Raw genomic sequence first — 15636 nt, 5'->3', positions numbered from 1 at the left:
TAGTAATAAGTATAATTAGAAATTATTAAAATATTTAGGAGTTCTCTAAAAAGGGGACACTTATCTTAATATCATAGTCTGCCTTGGCCTATAAATAGAGACCCTCATTGCCATGGCATTCAACTCAAGTCCTAAACTATTTGGAGTTGGTTTTGATCCAAGGCATCAAAGCGATAGTTTGATGTTCTCTTTATTAGCGGAAGGCCACCAAATATTACGCCAGCCACAAATTAAACTAGGTACTGTGCATCTACTGGATGTCGCTCTAGAGGCTTAACGAAGAGGTAGAGGACAATATGGTCAGAATCAATTGCATAAGGAAGATAAAATGGACTTTTGCAAAAGCTAATGATGAGTGAACTTAAGTTGTATTTTTTCCTAGCATGTTAACACTATATGGAAATTAACCAAATCTTCCTGAAAACAAATTAGGGACATATTTTGGACTAGAAAATTTTGAATCCGATCAGCTGAGCAATGCGGCATTGTTTGGAGGTCGATCGTTGGGATCCATTTCTACCATGTCAAATTCCAAGGAACCGTAAAAATGCAGTGCTAAAAAAGTTAACGCAACCCGCACCTTTTGATACATCTCGTACGACCTCAGCAGTTGAAATAAAAACATATGCTCCCGATCCACAGCGGCACACCGCCGTCTCCTAACCTCCCCTCCGTTGTAGAGAAGTACATAGAGCCAAAGCACAGCGAAAACGCATGCGCCACCAATGGCTGCGGCGGGTGCGATTACGCCGGTGGACGCGACAACGTGGCAGGGTTTTAATTCCGGTTGAGAAAAAAAAATATCGGGCACCCCACCTAAAATCGAAATATCGAGAATATAGGAATTTTTATTTTTTTTCTATTTATTTTTATGGAAAAATATTTATAAAATCAATATCGACCGGTAAAAAAATATTAGACCCTACCGATAAAACTGAAATATCGACTGATATTTTTAACCTTGCAACGTCGCCTCACACCTAGACGACGGGGTCATCTTGAAGTCCCTGCACCGGCAGCCGACCAGGGACGCCTACCGCCTTACCGCCGTGTGCCAGCGGTGGCACGCGTTAATCTTGTCGCTGGTGTTCATCTCCTGCCACCTCCCCGACGCCATTATATTGTGCTCCAGCCAAAGAAGCTCGGCTACACCCAACTCATCCTTGTCACAACCGACCCCGCCGTCCACGTCGCCCTCACCTTGCCCTGCCTCACCCAACTCTCCGAAATTTTCAACCGCACAGCTTTTTATTACTGCCCTTTTATGTGAGTTTGGATTTGATTTGCTCCATTCTAGGTTTGTTTTCAGAAAAAAAACAACCATGAATTTTCTCAATTAAATCAGTGCTGACCAATGCAATGTTATTTTCAGCGATCTATTTTGGTTACATGTGTACTTGTTTCTGATCTAGTAGCCATCCGGATCCGGAGAAAATGTGGTGCACCCCACTGCCGCGCTCCTTGACTGTGGATGTTATGATTAAACTGAAGTTAGCCAAACGATAGCAGTACCTCAAATAGAAACATACCATATTCACTAGAGTTTTTTTTCTACGAAAACGAATTCACTAGAGTTTAAGGCGATTCTGAAGAACCTAACATGTTAAGGCGATTTCTAATCCTACGCCGAACAGAACATCCTTACAGCCCATTTGGCTTACCATCGCGAAGGTCGCAGTACGGCCCGATCTCCTCGGCCCATCATTCTCCACTCTCCACTTCCTCCGACTCCTCCACCGCCCGCCGCCCGCCACCTTCTCGATCCTTCCAGACTTCCAGTCAATTCGCCCAATTCGTCTCCGCCGCCTCCGTCCCGAGCACAAGCTGACAAGCACAAACCCCCCTTAAACCCTAGGCCAACCGGCGGCGAGCGGCGGACACCACCAATGGACCCCGACGGCGTGGCGAGGGCGTTCGTGGACCACTACTACACGACGTTCGACACCAACCGGGCGGCGCTGGTGGGGCTCTACCAGGAGGGCTCCATGCTCACCTTCGAGGGCGACAAGTTCATGGGCGCCGCCGCCATCACCCAAAAGCTCACCTCCCTTCCGTTCGCCGCGTGCAAACACCAGGTCACCACCGTCGACTGCCAGCCGTCCGGCGGCGGCGGCGGCATGCTCGTCTTCGTCTCCGGCGCACTGCAGGTCGGCGAGGGTGAGCACCCCCTCAAGTTCTCTCAGGTGATCCCCTTTGCCCTCTTATAATCCTTTTGATCCCCTTTGGCCTCTGATAATCCTTTCATCTCATCTTATTATTCATGGAATCGTAACCGTAGATTTATCTTCTGACACGGTTGGGACTAGATCTCTCTATACTGTGATGTCCTATAATCGCATATGTTGCTGTACCGATTAGTTGTGGAGCTGTAATTACTGTAGTGACATCTCTGTTGCTGAATACTTTAGAAGGCGTGCCGCCACTATACTGCTTATGGATGTGTTTGGTGTGCATCAGGAGTAATAGTGTCATGCCGCAATGGTTCCATCCCCAAAATTTCTGAACTTTGCAGTGACCTGTCATCTCTTATCTCTTATAAATAGCTCACTGATAATTATGGTAGCCTATTACTTGCTAACATTGCGGATTTAGTTTTACCGTTCTCTGTTTTTTCTGTGCTGGAAGTCTGGCCAATGATCATGTTATTATTGCAGCACATCTCTAATCGTTTGGATAAGTGACTTTTCTGTTTTCAGATTGTGATTTTTCTGTTTTCAGATTATCGCTAGGATTAACACAATGTGATCTGTACTACTTGCTAGTATTTTCCTTTTGCATTTGGTGCTACTGTGTTTCATCCGTAGTTATTTATGCCACCAGGGCACACCAGTTGTTTCTTCCTGAAACTGAAGTTACATGTTATTGACATTCACTGTGCTGTTTCCAGTTATATATTTTTAGCATCTGATCGCCTGTTGTGGACTTGTGGTGGAGGGATTTGAGATACTATATGTGATGGTTTGGAGTTCTCTTGATCTAGTCTGTTGATATTGATTATTATTTTTTTTGGGAAGTGCATGTCAAGATGACTCTCTTTTCAATACGTTTTGACTGTTTTGTCATCTGTGAGAAAAGCTTCGTTGGGTTCTTTTGATTCTATCAGAGTTGTCATGTGTATTGGAACTACCTCCTATATAGTTTTTGTATTTTTCTTTCCATCCTACATTTCTAAGTTCAGGGTGTTTAACTCCTGTTTCATCAATGAGCTAATATTGGGAGAACATAGCATGTTACGTCCTTAAATGATTGTGGCAAGTGCATGTTACGTCCTTAAATGATTGTGACAAGTGTGGATGACATCAAATTGAGTTTTACTTCACACATTTATGTTCACGGAGGCCAAACAACCTTTTGGTTTGGTGGTTTCAAAATTTCTAGATTTTTTCCTTTCTAAATTGCCATACTGTAGAATTATGTAGACTTGCACATCAGTTCTCTCTTTGTTTTCCAACTGTCTGTAAACCAAACACATGCTATGTCTTCTGCTTGAACTGCATGAAGTTCACTTCATGATTGTGTTTCATCCAGTTGACTGTGTTCCGATGAGGTCTGGTGGTGTTTTTTTTTGGTTGTTTGTGTTTATAGATACCTCCACTGCTCCACTGATTCCACACAGGCTAGAGTACCTTCAGTTTTCTATTATGTTAAGTTGTACAGAATGTCATGCTAATATTGGTTACTCAGTTATGGTCTAACGAAAACTAAGGATTTTCACTTTTGCCTCTATAACTCTGGTTGACATGCACAAACAAAATTGGTGACATTGTTGCCTGTTTCCTGTGCAGATGTTCCATTTGATGCCAGTTGGACCAGGGAACTTCTACGTGCAGAACGACATGTTCCGCCTGAATTATGGCTAAGAGCCACGTTCAGAATTTTCGCGTAGTTTTTCTCTTTACGACGGAAGTCTTAGAGAACTTTTTGGAGAAACAATCAAGTTTTGTTATCGTGTCAGATGATGTACTGTTTTAGTTAGTTTCAGTGATTTTGTGATCCATTGCAAGGAATTTTGGATTCCAATACGGATCAGCACTTCAGAATGCCAATTTCATTGCCCGACTATGTTCGCCCTGTTAGTGGTGGCCTGGTTTATGATGGGTGTTGCCAAAACGTTTTATCAGATTTGATGATTTGTGTTCATGTTGGAATGTTGTGTTCGTGGTTCCTTATACGCCAGTGGACTTTTATCCTCCCTACAGGGCTACAGCCTTGGCAGTTCAGTGTTGAGATTCTGAGTTCATGTTGGCAGACTTTTCTCTTCTGAACGTGGCTCTTAGCCATAATTCTGCCAGACATGTTCAGTGTTGTGTGTGTGTGTGTGTGGGGGGGGGGGGGGGGGGCATCTCCCACCTGAATTTTGCATTTAAAGGGGCTTTGTCGCAAGCCAAAGTCAGTACATTGGTTTTCAGCAATTTGAAGAAAAAAAAGGGGGGGGGGGGTATCTACGAGTTGTTACATATTAGAAAAGATGCACCAGGAGTCATTTACAGCTAGGTCGGCGTACGGCTGTGAATAGGTTAGATAGTATAGTATCTAGGTCTTTGTTTACCTCACCGGCGTTGCTGCCGGTGGAGGAACGAGCTCCGGGAGTGGCTATGCGTCCACTTTGCCGGCTAATAAGTGCCCCGTTCGGCTTGCTGGAAATCGGCAGGCTGGGCTGGTCTGGCTGGAAGCCGTTCGGCAGCTCCAGTCCAGCCGAACAGCTGGTCTTAACCCACGGCGTCGGCGTTCGACAGCTCCAGTCCACTTTTTCCAGCCGGCACAGTAGCTCCCAGCAGAAACTGTGCCTCCAGCCAGCACCCCAACCCAGCCAGTGCTTTTAAGTTAAACCGAACGGGGCCAAGGTTGCCTGCTGCTGTTCTTGTTGGCGGGCTGATGTTTCTGCCTCTCCAAGATGGATATGGCGCTTGTGGCGGCGACGGTGACGGCGCCAGATCTGCCCCTGCTTCATCTAGGAGGTTAGGCTTTTGTTTGTTTGCTGTCTGTGTCTTCCTTGCGAAAGGGAGGCGACAGGATTTCCCTGCGTGGGGGTTCTCTTCCGGGTTGCTGATGTCTTCGGCAGTCGTGGAACTTTCTTCCGGCCGGCGAGGTGTGCGTCGCCGGTGGCGGATTGCTTCTTCCTTTCTCCTTGTCGATGGAATTGCTGATGTTCTTTCAACGGAGTCGAAGCGTTGTGATGTTATAGCGTGGGCTGATGCAGCTGAACCAAATGAGGGACCGAAAAGGCGACCAGGGGGTGAATGGGAGCCTATTAAAATTTCTTGCAAACGGAAGCTTGGCTTATGATCCCCTAAAACACACTCAACCCTAACGTCCTAGGTGAAGTGCGTTGTAGCTATGGAGAAGCTACACCAACACAAAACAACCTTAGGAACAAGCAAGAACCAACTCAGAAGAAATCACGAACAAACAGCGCAAGAACAGCACGGTATATATCACCGGTTGATCCGACGTACATAGACTTGAGTACGTCGGTTTAACCGATGATACAGGGCCTGCAGCACACGAAGACCGAGCACCGGTTGATCCGACGTGTAATTTTGAACAGCGTCGGTTCAACCGGCGATGAACACCGGATGATCCGACAAAATCAAAATCGTCGTTGGTGCAGTTGTCCAGAGAAGTCACAAAACCAATTTTCCAGGCACCGGTTAAAACGATGATTGCAAATCCAAAACACCGGTGCAGTTGTCCAGAGAGATTGAAAAACGAAACGCACTGAGCACCGGTTGATCCGGCGTCAAGGAAAATCCATACGTCGGTGCAACGATCAAAACAGCACACTACAGGTCAGTGAAAAGGTATCACCGGTTGAACCGATGCACAAGAGAGAAAATGCACCGGTGCAACCAAACGAAGAACAGAAAACCCTAATGTGCGAGAAACCTACTCACCGGTTGAACCGACGATCTCGAACCCGAGCGTCGGTTTAACCGGTGTTAGGTAGAAAAATTGCCCGAGCGCAGAAACTCTGTTTTTCCTCTCGGCTCGATCCAAAACTCGATGATTGGAAGATCAAATCGAGTCCAAACCTCACCAAAATTTGCAGGCACGATCACAAAGAACTTGTGACCATGTCCACTGAAGGAATCTACGAAACACTAGATGGTTTGGGAGAAATCGAGGAATTCCTGAGCAAGAACGGGGTTTTCTTAAGAACGCAAAGACGTCGATTCGGGTAGACTCGTGATCCCGGGAGTTTTAGCACTAGGCTAGATGGATTAGAAACGGTCCAAGGAGTCACGAAATCATCAAGAAACATCTCGTCATCTCGTGCACAAGATTCGACCAAGGAAAATCAAAATTCGTTCAAACAAAGCACAAGATGGATGAACTTGAATTGAAAAACAAACGCCCGGAGGGCACAAGAAGGATTGGGCCTCCTTTCCCACACAATCTCAGTACATAGTCTTCAAAAATCCATACCTCTAATCTCTAGAGAGGAGAGGGAGGAAGAAGAGAGGGAGACAGGAAGAGCAGGGCGCCGTGCGCTCTGTCCAGGAGAAAAAGGGAGAGAGAGAGAGAAAGGAAAGGGGGTGAGGGGGTTTTTTAACCCCAACAACTCTCACCCAAAAAGACTACATTACCCCTAGACTCAAATAAACACTAGAAAGCCCGTACGGGCAAAATCGGAAAAGGATACATGATCTCATCCAACGGTCGAGGTTCTTTCTTCGAGTCGAAGTCTTCTCCGCGATGCTGCTGTGCCGATGAAGATCCGGTTCGCAGTTTTGGGGGGTCCGCGAAACCCGGGTAGGGCGCCGGTTTTGAGAAAACCGCCAAAACTCCACGTGCGGGAAGATTCCCGCCTCCATGACGTGGCCCTAGACGCCGCCCGCCGCCCGCCGCCCGTCACCTCCTCGCCCGCAGCGAGACCCTAGACGCCGTCGACGCCCGTCGCCTCCGTCAGTCCCGAGACCGATGCCCGTGCCTCCACAACTTGGCGTCTTCAACCGCCGTACGCCTCCTTGGTTTTTTTAGCAACACCGTCCAAATTAAACCGGCTTAAATGCACTAACCATCATCTTAATACTTAATCAAGTTACTGTGCACTTAAAACGGTGTAACCTGACAGGCTGTCGGGTAAAATCCCGATTAAACTACTGTACTCCAGGATCACAATTGCACTTAGACCTGTACGAAGACGAGCACAGGTGATACCAGCATACAGAAATCTTTAAATTAATTTACAACATAGGTTTTACATAAAAGTCTTAATACAAGTGACAGAGTTTAAAACACAGCGGAAGTTTAAAACTGAGTTCGAAATACAATACAGTAACCACGACGATGATATAAGGTGAGCTCCACATCCTGCCCACCGATGTGATGCCAACCTGCCCAATCTTCACGGGGAAGACGGGGCCCACTCGACGGTCCAACCCGGAGGAAGCGGCTGTCCAATCCAGGATGCACAAACCTCCTCGAAGTCAGCGGGGACACAACCTGCTAAAAAGGTACAACAACAACCCTGAGTATACTAATACTCAGCAAGGCTTACCCGACTTTGGGTATACTTAGCCCATTACCTAGACATGCAAAGCTCTTCTGCTCGTGGCTCCTGGACCGGCTCAGCGATCAACTCGTAGGCGACTTCGTTCGCGGCGTCTACACGAATAAAAATATGCCATGCAACAGTTAGGATACGGTGCGATGCATGAGTGCTTATGATGCGATGCAAAGATCAACTCATTTTAGCCTGAAGTGTTTCCTTCGAAATAATAACTACTAAACTTGATTTGGGTAGCAGGGATTAAAACAGAGGCTTGTTTTGCATGCATGAAACAATTAACTAACAACATTAAAAAAGAAAAGAGCATGGCTAGGAATAAATTAAAAGCAAAACCCTAACTTGCATACATGATCTATCAACAAAAATTAAACAACTTGACGTGAAAGCAGTAAAGCATGACACCCAAATTTTTCCAACATTTAATACTGCTAACAAAGCATTTAAATAACCCTAGCAAGGTAAAAGGAACATAAATAGATCTACACAAAAGTGCACAACACCAGCATATGAAATTTTTATAGTGGACTACACATGCAAGGAGTAACATACTGAATAAATTTCATAAATTTTTGAGCAACGGAACAACCGGTAATAATTAAACTAGCTTAAACACACACTGAATTTTTATCAGGGGCAAAAGTGACAATTAATAGGCACAAGTATTTTTCCTCAGAAGCTTTTGATTTTAGAAACCTAACAAAATTGGGTTTGCATTTTTAGGATTTTTCTGTGATTTATTACACAATTATGAACTTTCAGCCGAAAATAAAGAAATAAAATTGGAAACATAAAACATAAAGGGGGCGCTGACAGCCGGGCCCCACATGGCAGTGGGCACCGGCCCAGCTGCCCCCATCCCCCCTCTCCTCTGCTCTGCCCCGTGCCGAGGCCGTGGCCGGCGAGGCGGCCTGCACCGCGGCGGCGGCGGCGTCCTGGCCCGCCCGCGGCCCAGGCAGCCCGGCGGGGCCGGCGCCCGCGGCGGCGCAGGGGGGGCACGCGCGCAGCGGGCTAGCGGTGGAGCAGGGGCAGGGAAACGGCGGCGGCGGCGTTCCGGCCCGGTCAGGGCCGGCCAGCGGCGGAGGCGGGGCGGGCGACGGCCAGGGGGTCCAAGCGGACCTAGGGCGTGCGGCGGCGGCCCGCGAGCTGGTGCAGGGAGGTCTGGCGGCGTGCGCGGGCGGCGGGCAGCGTGTCCACGGCGGCGCGGCGGCGATTCGACGGCGGCGGCGCCGAAATCGATTGGGGAAGGGGTCGGGAAGGGAAAGGAAGTCGCGATTGAGCTCACCGTTGCTCGATTTGGGGCGGAGGATGGCCGGGAGAGGAAGCTCGACGGAGAGGGTGAAACTCGGGGCAGACGGCGATGGCGGACAGCGTTCTGCAGCTCGATTTCGGCCGGGGTGTGGCTCGGCCGAGCTCGGCGACGGGCGGAGGAGGTTCGGGGCGAGGTTGCGCAGCTCTGGGTGCGCGGAATCGAGGCGGGGTGGCGATGGATGGTCGGCGCGAACGTCGGCACGGCGAGCGGTGGGCTAGGGTTGCACGGCTCCGCTGCGGCGCGAGGAAGGGGAACGGAACGGATTTAACTGGAAGCTTCTCGGCCTAGCGAGGAGAAGAGCGGCGCGCAACGCCGAGGTCGGGCGCGATTGCCGACGCGTGGACGCGCTCGCCGGCGACCACAGCGGCGGTATGGGCGTCGGGCTCACAGTGACGAGCACAGTGGAGGAACAGTGCCCCTGTTGAAAGAATTTGACCTGATTTTGACCAAGTAAAACTCTAAATTTCATATAACAACTTGAAATTTGGACAAAATAAAAGTTGTAGAGGATTAAAAGATCTACAACTTTCGTTTCGGGCGAAAGTTGATTTGGAGCTCGGATCAAGGAGAAAAACGAGATCGAACATGGCTAAGACAAGATTAAATCGCAGACTCGCCTATCGCTAATGACGCGCTTAAGCCAGGATTAGCAATTAAACACGTGGTTAGCGAGTACGATTAACACAGGGGTGTTTCAGCCTTCCCCCCTTAAAGGAATCTCGTCCCGAGATTCCCACACGATAGCAAGTATAAGGCGAGAAGGTTCGAAGATGAAGTACCTGTATGAGCGTTTAAAAAGTCCGGATACTTGGATCTCAGAAATTCTTCTTTCTCCCAAGTAGCTTCTTCTTCGGAGTGATTGCTCCATTGAACTTTGTAGAATCGGTTGGTGGTGCGACGAGTAATTCGATCCTTGCGATCAATAATCTTGATAGGATGCTCAGGATAGGTGAGATCAGACTCTAATTGAATCGAGTCACTTTCAACAACTTCAGTCGGAACTCTAAGGCACATTCTGAGTTGTGATACATGAAAAATGTTATGAACTGCAGAAAGATTTGCCGGAAGATCCAACCGATAAGCCACAGGACCGCATCGTTCCACAATTGGATATGGACCGATGTAACGGGGAGCTAACTTCCCTTTTATTCCAAACCTTTGCACGCCTTTCCAAGGTGAGACTTTCAGATAGACGTGGTCACCAACCTTAAAGACGAGTGGATCTCTTCTTTTATCCGCATAGCTCTTCTGTCGAGACTGTGCAATCTTTAAGTTGACTTGGATAAGGCGGACTTGTTCTTCGGCCTCTTGAACCATGTCGGGCCCAAAGATTGTTCTTTCTCCGGTTTCAGACCAATTGAGAGGTGTACGACATCGACAACCATATAAGGCTTCAAATGGTGCCATTTTGATGCTTTCTTGATAACTATTGTTATAAGAAAATTCAGATGATGGCAAACATTGATCCCATTTCTGTGGATAGGTTAAGACGCAGGCACGGAGCATATCCTCCAAAATTTGATTTATCCTCTCGGTTTGGCCGTCTATCTGAGGGTGATATGCAGAGCTTCGAATAAGATGGGTTCCCAAGCAAGCATGTAACTGCTCCCAAAAACAAGCAATGAATTGAGTTCCACGATCAGAAATGATAGTCTTTGGCACACCATGCAAACAAAGTATGTGATTAATATACAATTCCGCATACTGCTTGGTCAAGTATGTCGTCTTAACTGGGAGGAAATGTGCCGACTTGGTCAATCTATCCACTATAACCCAAATAGAGTCGTAACCCTTTTGAGTTCGAGGTAAGCCGATGATGAAATCCATACTTATATCTTCCCATTTCCATTCTGGAATATTCAAGGGCTGGAGAGTCCCAGCTGGTCTGAGATGACTGGCTTTAACCCTCCGACAGATATCACACTCTGACACATACTTGGCTATTTCCCTTTTCATCCGAGTCCACCAAAATCGTTGTTTTAAGTCTTGGTACATCTTGTTGCTACCCGGATGAATTGATAGTCGTGATGTATGGGCTTCATCAAGGATCTATTTTCTGAGCTCAAAATTCTTAGGCACCACTAATCGGTTCTTGAACCATAATACATTCTCAGTATCCTGGTGGAAGCAATTCACTTTAGGGTCTCCTTCTGATAGTCTTCTCTGAATTTCCTTCACCCCTTTATCTTGCTTTTGTGCCGTGATGATAAGGTCACGAAGAGTAGGAGTAAGCTCTAGATGAGCCAATGTGCCATGTGGTACAATGCTTAAATTCAGCTTTTCCATTTCATAGCAAAGAGACTCACTTAATGGTATAGCTGAAATGCAATGACAGTGAGCTTTGTGACTTAGCGCATCGGCAACTACATTCGCCTTGCCAGGATGATAATGCACTTCGAGCTCATAATCTTTAATCAACTCAAGCCATCTTCTTTGACGCATGTTCAAATCAGCTTGAGTGAAAAGATATTTGAGACTCTTGTGATCGGTATAGATGTTGCACAATGAACCTAAAAGATAGTGTCACCAGATCTTCAGAGCATGGACCACATCTGCCAATTCAAGATCATGAGTAGGATAGTTTTCTTCATGCCGCTTGAGTGATCGAGAAGCATAAGCAATCACTCGGTTCTCCTACATCAAGACACAACTGAGCCCTGTGCCTGAGGCATCATAGTAGACATCAAATGGTTTTGTAGTGTCTGGCTGGGCCAAAATTGGAGCTGAAGTGAGAAGTGTTTTCAATTTCTGGAAAGCTTCCTCACATTGGGCACTCCAATAGAATTTGACACCCTTCTTAAGAAGTTCAGTCATCGGCTTCGCAATTCTGGAGAATTCTGGGATGAATCGTCGATAGTACCCGGCTAAACCCAAGAAACTGCGGATTTCAGGAACTGAAGTTGGGGCTTCCCAATCGAGTACATCCTGTACTTTACTGGGATCCACAGAGATGCCCTCAGTAGATATGACATGACCGAGGAATGGCACTTCCTTCAGCCATAAGTCACACTTGCTGAATTTGGCATAAAGCTGGTGCTCTCTCAGACGTTGAAGTACTATGTGAAGATGATGAGCATGTTCTTCCTCATTCTTGGAGTAGATCAAGATATCACCAATGAAGACCACGACGAACTTGTCTAACTCCGGCATGAATACTAAATTCATGAGGTACATAAAGTAAGCGGGAGCATTGGTTAATCCAAAAGACATCACCAAATACTCATAAAGACCATAACGAGTGGAGAAAGCTATTTTTGGTATATCCGCCGGTCTGATTTTGATTTGATGATAGCCAGATCGAAGATCTATTTTTGAGAATACCTTAGCTCCGGCTAGTTGATCAAAAATAATATCAATACGAGGAAGTGAATATTTGTTTTTGATGGTGACTGCATTCAGAGGTCGATAATCCACACATAGCCTCAGTCCGTGATCTTTCTTCTTTACGAACAGAGCCGGGCAACCCCAAGGTGAGGTGCTCGGTCGAATAAAGCCTTTATCCAGCAACTCTTGCAACTGGATTTTTAATTCAGCTAACTCACTGGGAGTCATTCTATATGGCCTTCGAGAAATGGGCGCTGTGCCAGGTTGTAACTCAATGACAAACTCAATATCCCGATCGGGAGGCATGCCTGGCAAGTCCTCCGGAAACACATCGGGGTATTCACAAACCACCGGAATTACTTCTAGAATTTTTCCCTCAAGATGATATATGACAGTGGCTGGAATTTCATGCTGGGAAAGATAAATATCAATAGAACCATACATGGAAGAGTTGAACTGAAGGATACAAGAAGAGGTATTGATGATAACGCCATGCTTCTTCATCCAATTCATTCCAAGTATGATATCTATCCCTTGACTTGGAAGAACAATGGAAGTGAGTGGAAAAATTTTCCCACCCAAGTTAAGGGGAACATTTCGAACTACTTGGCCAGCATTTAACCGAGTGCCAAGTGTCTGAATAAAGTAGGGTCTCTCTAGGCATGTTACTTGTAAGTGAAGTCGTGCCACACATGCTTCACTGATAAAATTATGAGATGCTCCCGAATCAAATAACACAGTAACAGGGCAGTTATTAACAGAGAACGTACCCGCCATCACTTGGGTGCCCTCCGGAACTTCTTCTAGAGCGGTGTAGTTCACGCGACCAGTCTTGGCAGGTACAATCTTCTTTTTCTGATCCTTCTGACTGGAACCTTGACTAAACGTCGGAGTCCTGTAGTTATTCTGCCGAGGTGGCAGACGGCAGTCACGTGCAAAGTGCCCCAGGTTACCACAATTGTAACAGGGGTAGTTGTTGGGGCGTGGAGCTGGTAGCATTAAAGGTCTCTGCTGCTGTGTCGGAAAACGAGGTGCCCACTGCTGCTGTTGCTGTGGTGGTCTAGCGACCCATCGGCCCTGCTGTGGAGGATGGTTTGAAGCCTGCTGATTCCCTGTCTGAACCAGCTTGTACCTCTGGGGTGCATTGCTGGAGGATCCAGCAGGTGTGTTTCTCTTCTTGTCAGCTTTGTGCGCCAGCGTGGCATCTTCCTGTGTGATGGCCTTATTAACCAGATCAGTAAAGTTGTTGCATGTGGTGAGAGCTAGCTTGTCCTGAAGCTTTGTGCTAAGTCCCCTTCTGAAGCAATCCTGTTTCTTCTCATCAGTATCCGCATGAAAACCGCCATACTGGGATAACTGATTGAAAGTCTGAGCATACTGGAGCACAGTGTTGTTCCCTTGCTTCAGGGCTAGGAACTCTGCCATCTTCCTCCTCATCAAACTTGTAGGGATGTGGTGGGCTTTAAAAGCTGCCACAAACTCATCCCAGGTGAGACGCGTATTGGCGGGAAGTAAAGCCTTGTGATTGACCCACCATATTTTTGCATGTCCTCTCAGCTGTTGTGCTGCAAAGGCGGCTTTGTCCAATTCGGCGCAATTGAGGATGCTGAACTTATCCTCAATGGTGCGAATCCAAGCATCAGCCTCAAGGGGATCATCGGCCTTATGGAACAGAGGTGGCTGGGTGGCCAGAAAACCGACATAGTCAGTTTCTGCTGGGGCTAGTGGGGGAGCGTGTCGACCTCTGCCGGCATTGACTTGGGATTGCACCAGTTGCCTTATTAACTCAGTCTGCTCGTTGCGGTCCGCGATAAGAGCTGCAACAGCTTGAGCCAAAGATGGAGGTTGTTGGGGCAATGCTTCGTGATTCTCATTGTCATGATTATCACCCATCTGCAAAATAATCATTTCCCTGGTTAGCCATTTCGCTATCAGGACTAATTCATGCAATTTAAAGAATGTGCATATATAATATGAACACACGGCATGAATCCTTCCCCTTGCGATATGGTTCACCAAGAGAAGATAAACTAACTTGCTTTGGTTGAAACCGCCTCAACTCAACAAGTTTCGTCCAAAGTAGCTCTAACATATGCAATACTAAACATCGCTCAACAAAATTTCAGATTTGAAGACGGTCAAAGCGCAACTCATAGCTGAAATTTCACACACTGACAGAAAAGATCATCATGGGAGTAAAATTTACATTAAGCAGCCACGCTGCTTAAGCTGGAACAAGGGCTATTACATAACCAAAGCCCTGCTGCAAACCAACTAACATTAGAGAAGGGTTCACAAACGACCCGACAACACACCACTACGAAAAGAGGGGTCTTACACGACCCGGCTACACACCACACTAGCGAGGGGTTATCCTACATGACTCGAACTACCGAGCCACAAAAGAATTCTCAACCCAAGGTTAGCCTAGAGCACTATGTTGGTCATCCTACCCAACTATCCTACAGTTAGGCTACACTGCAAGGGAAGAATCAACACTATCCAGCTGCGTCCACACGGAGTCCCAGGTCCCGACTCGACTCCAAACACTCCCTCGATCTCCTCAGGGTCTTCTTCTTCTTCTGGCTCCTCCTCGGCTGCCTCAGCCTCCATCTCTGCTGCTGCCTGCACCTGAGCCTGGGCGTCCTCAATCCACTCCTGGGCCTGCTGAAGCTGCCCCTCCAGGTGCTGCACCATCTGAGTCATGTTCTCCAACTCCTCCTGCAACTCCTGAATCCTTATCTTTCTAGCTCTGGACTTGGCTTTCAGGGTCTTGATCTTGTCTTGAGTACCGATCATGTGCTGCTCATGGAGGTGAGCCTCTCGAGCCTTGCTCCTGCATACCGCATTTTCCTCGCGAAGCTGCTCATACATGTTGACCAAAGCTGAGGAGTAGCTGAACGAGAGAGCTGTCTTGACATTGTAGTCGGGCATCATGTAGTTCATGTTGCGGTTCACCCGATCTGCATAGACCTGAGTGGTCTCATCCTTCAGAGGAAACACACTGTAAGGAGTATCCATGATCTCAGCACTGTGCTTCTCTGAGAACTCCTCAATGGCCTTCCTAGCTGCAATCTCCCAGGAGTCTGCCAGCTTCCTACCATAGACAGTGAGCTGCCACGAGTCCCATTCCAAGCGAGCGCGGCAAGCAGGAATCTTCACTATCATCTGACAGTGCTCGGTGCCCAGCAAGCTAGACTCGTGTCCTGAGTACTGTGGGGGCTCAGTGTAGTCAAACGCCCTGAGCATCTGCCACAACAGACGAGGAAAGTGGCCAGTGTGGAGGGCATTGGAGTGCGCCCAACCCTCAGCGTCCACGATCACGTGCGTGAAGCTAGCCATCTGTAAGAACACATAGCGCTAACGTAAGCCACAGTTTTCAAAAGAAAAGAATTTTAACTGGCAACACAACATAAATAAATTTTTGAAGAACACATAGTAAAAACACAGCGGTCCAAATAAATTTTTATGAAGCGCAACCGAAAGCAAC

The 15636-nt window shown here is 47.3% G+C and overlaps 1 protein-coding gene across 1 annotated transcript; it reads left to right on the top strand.

The window, feature by feature from the left end:
• Positions 1–1694: 1694 nt before the first annotated feature.
• On the top strand, positions 1695–4148 carry LOC120695800 (nuclear transport factor 2-like). The gene is made up of 2 exons (XM_039979034.1): positions 1695–2183; positions 3786–4148. Exons 1-2 carry the CDS (start codon positions 1887–1889, stop codon positions 3858–3860), a joined length of 372 nt encoding a protein of 123 aa, XP_039834968.1. The 5' UTR covers positions 1695–1886; the 3' UTR covers positions 3861–4148.
• The last annotated feature ends 11488 nt before the right edge of the window (positions 4149–15636 follow it).

This window comes from Panicum virgatum, chromosome 2K (genome assembly GCF_016808335.1).
Source record: "Panicum virgatum strain AP13 chromosome 2K, P.virgatum_v5, whole genome shotgun sequence".
NCBI classification, from domain to species: Eukaryota; Viridiplantae; Streptophyta; class Magnoliopsida; order Poales; family Poaceae; genus Panicum; species Panicum virgatum.
Note: the sequence above shows the minus strand (reverse complement) of the source record. Positions and strands in the feature narration are given on the sequence as shown.

Coding starts and splice junctions, on each gene's coding strand:
- LOC120695800 (XM_039979034.1), top strand. CDS start 1,887: ATGGACCCCGACGGCGTGGCGAGGGCGTTCGTGGACCACTACTACACG. Junction 2,184..3,785: donor ACCCCCTCAAGTTCTCTCAG/GTGATCCCCTTT, acceptor TTTCCTGTGCAG/ATGTTCCATTTGATGCCAGT.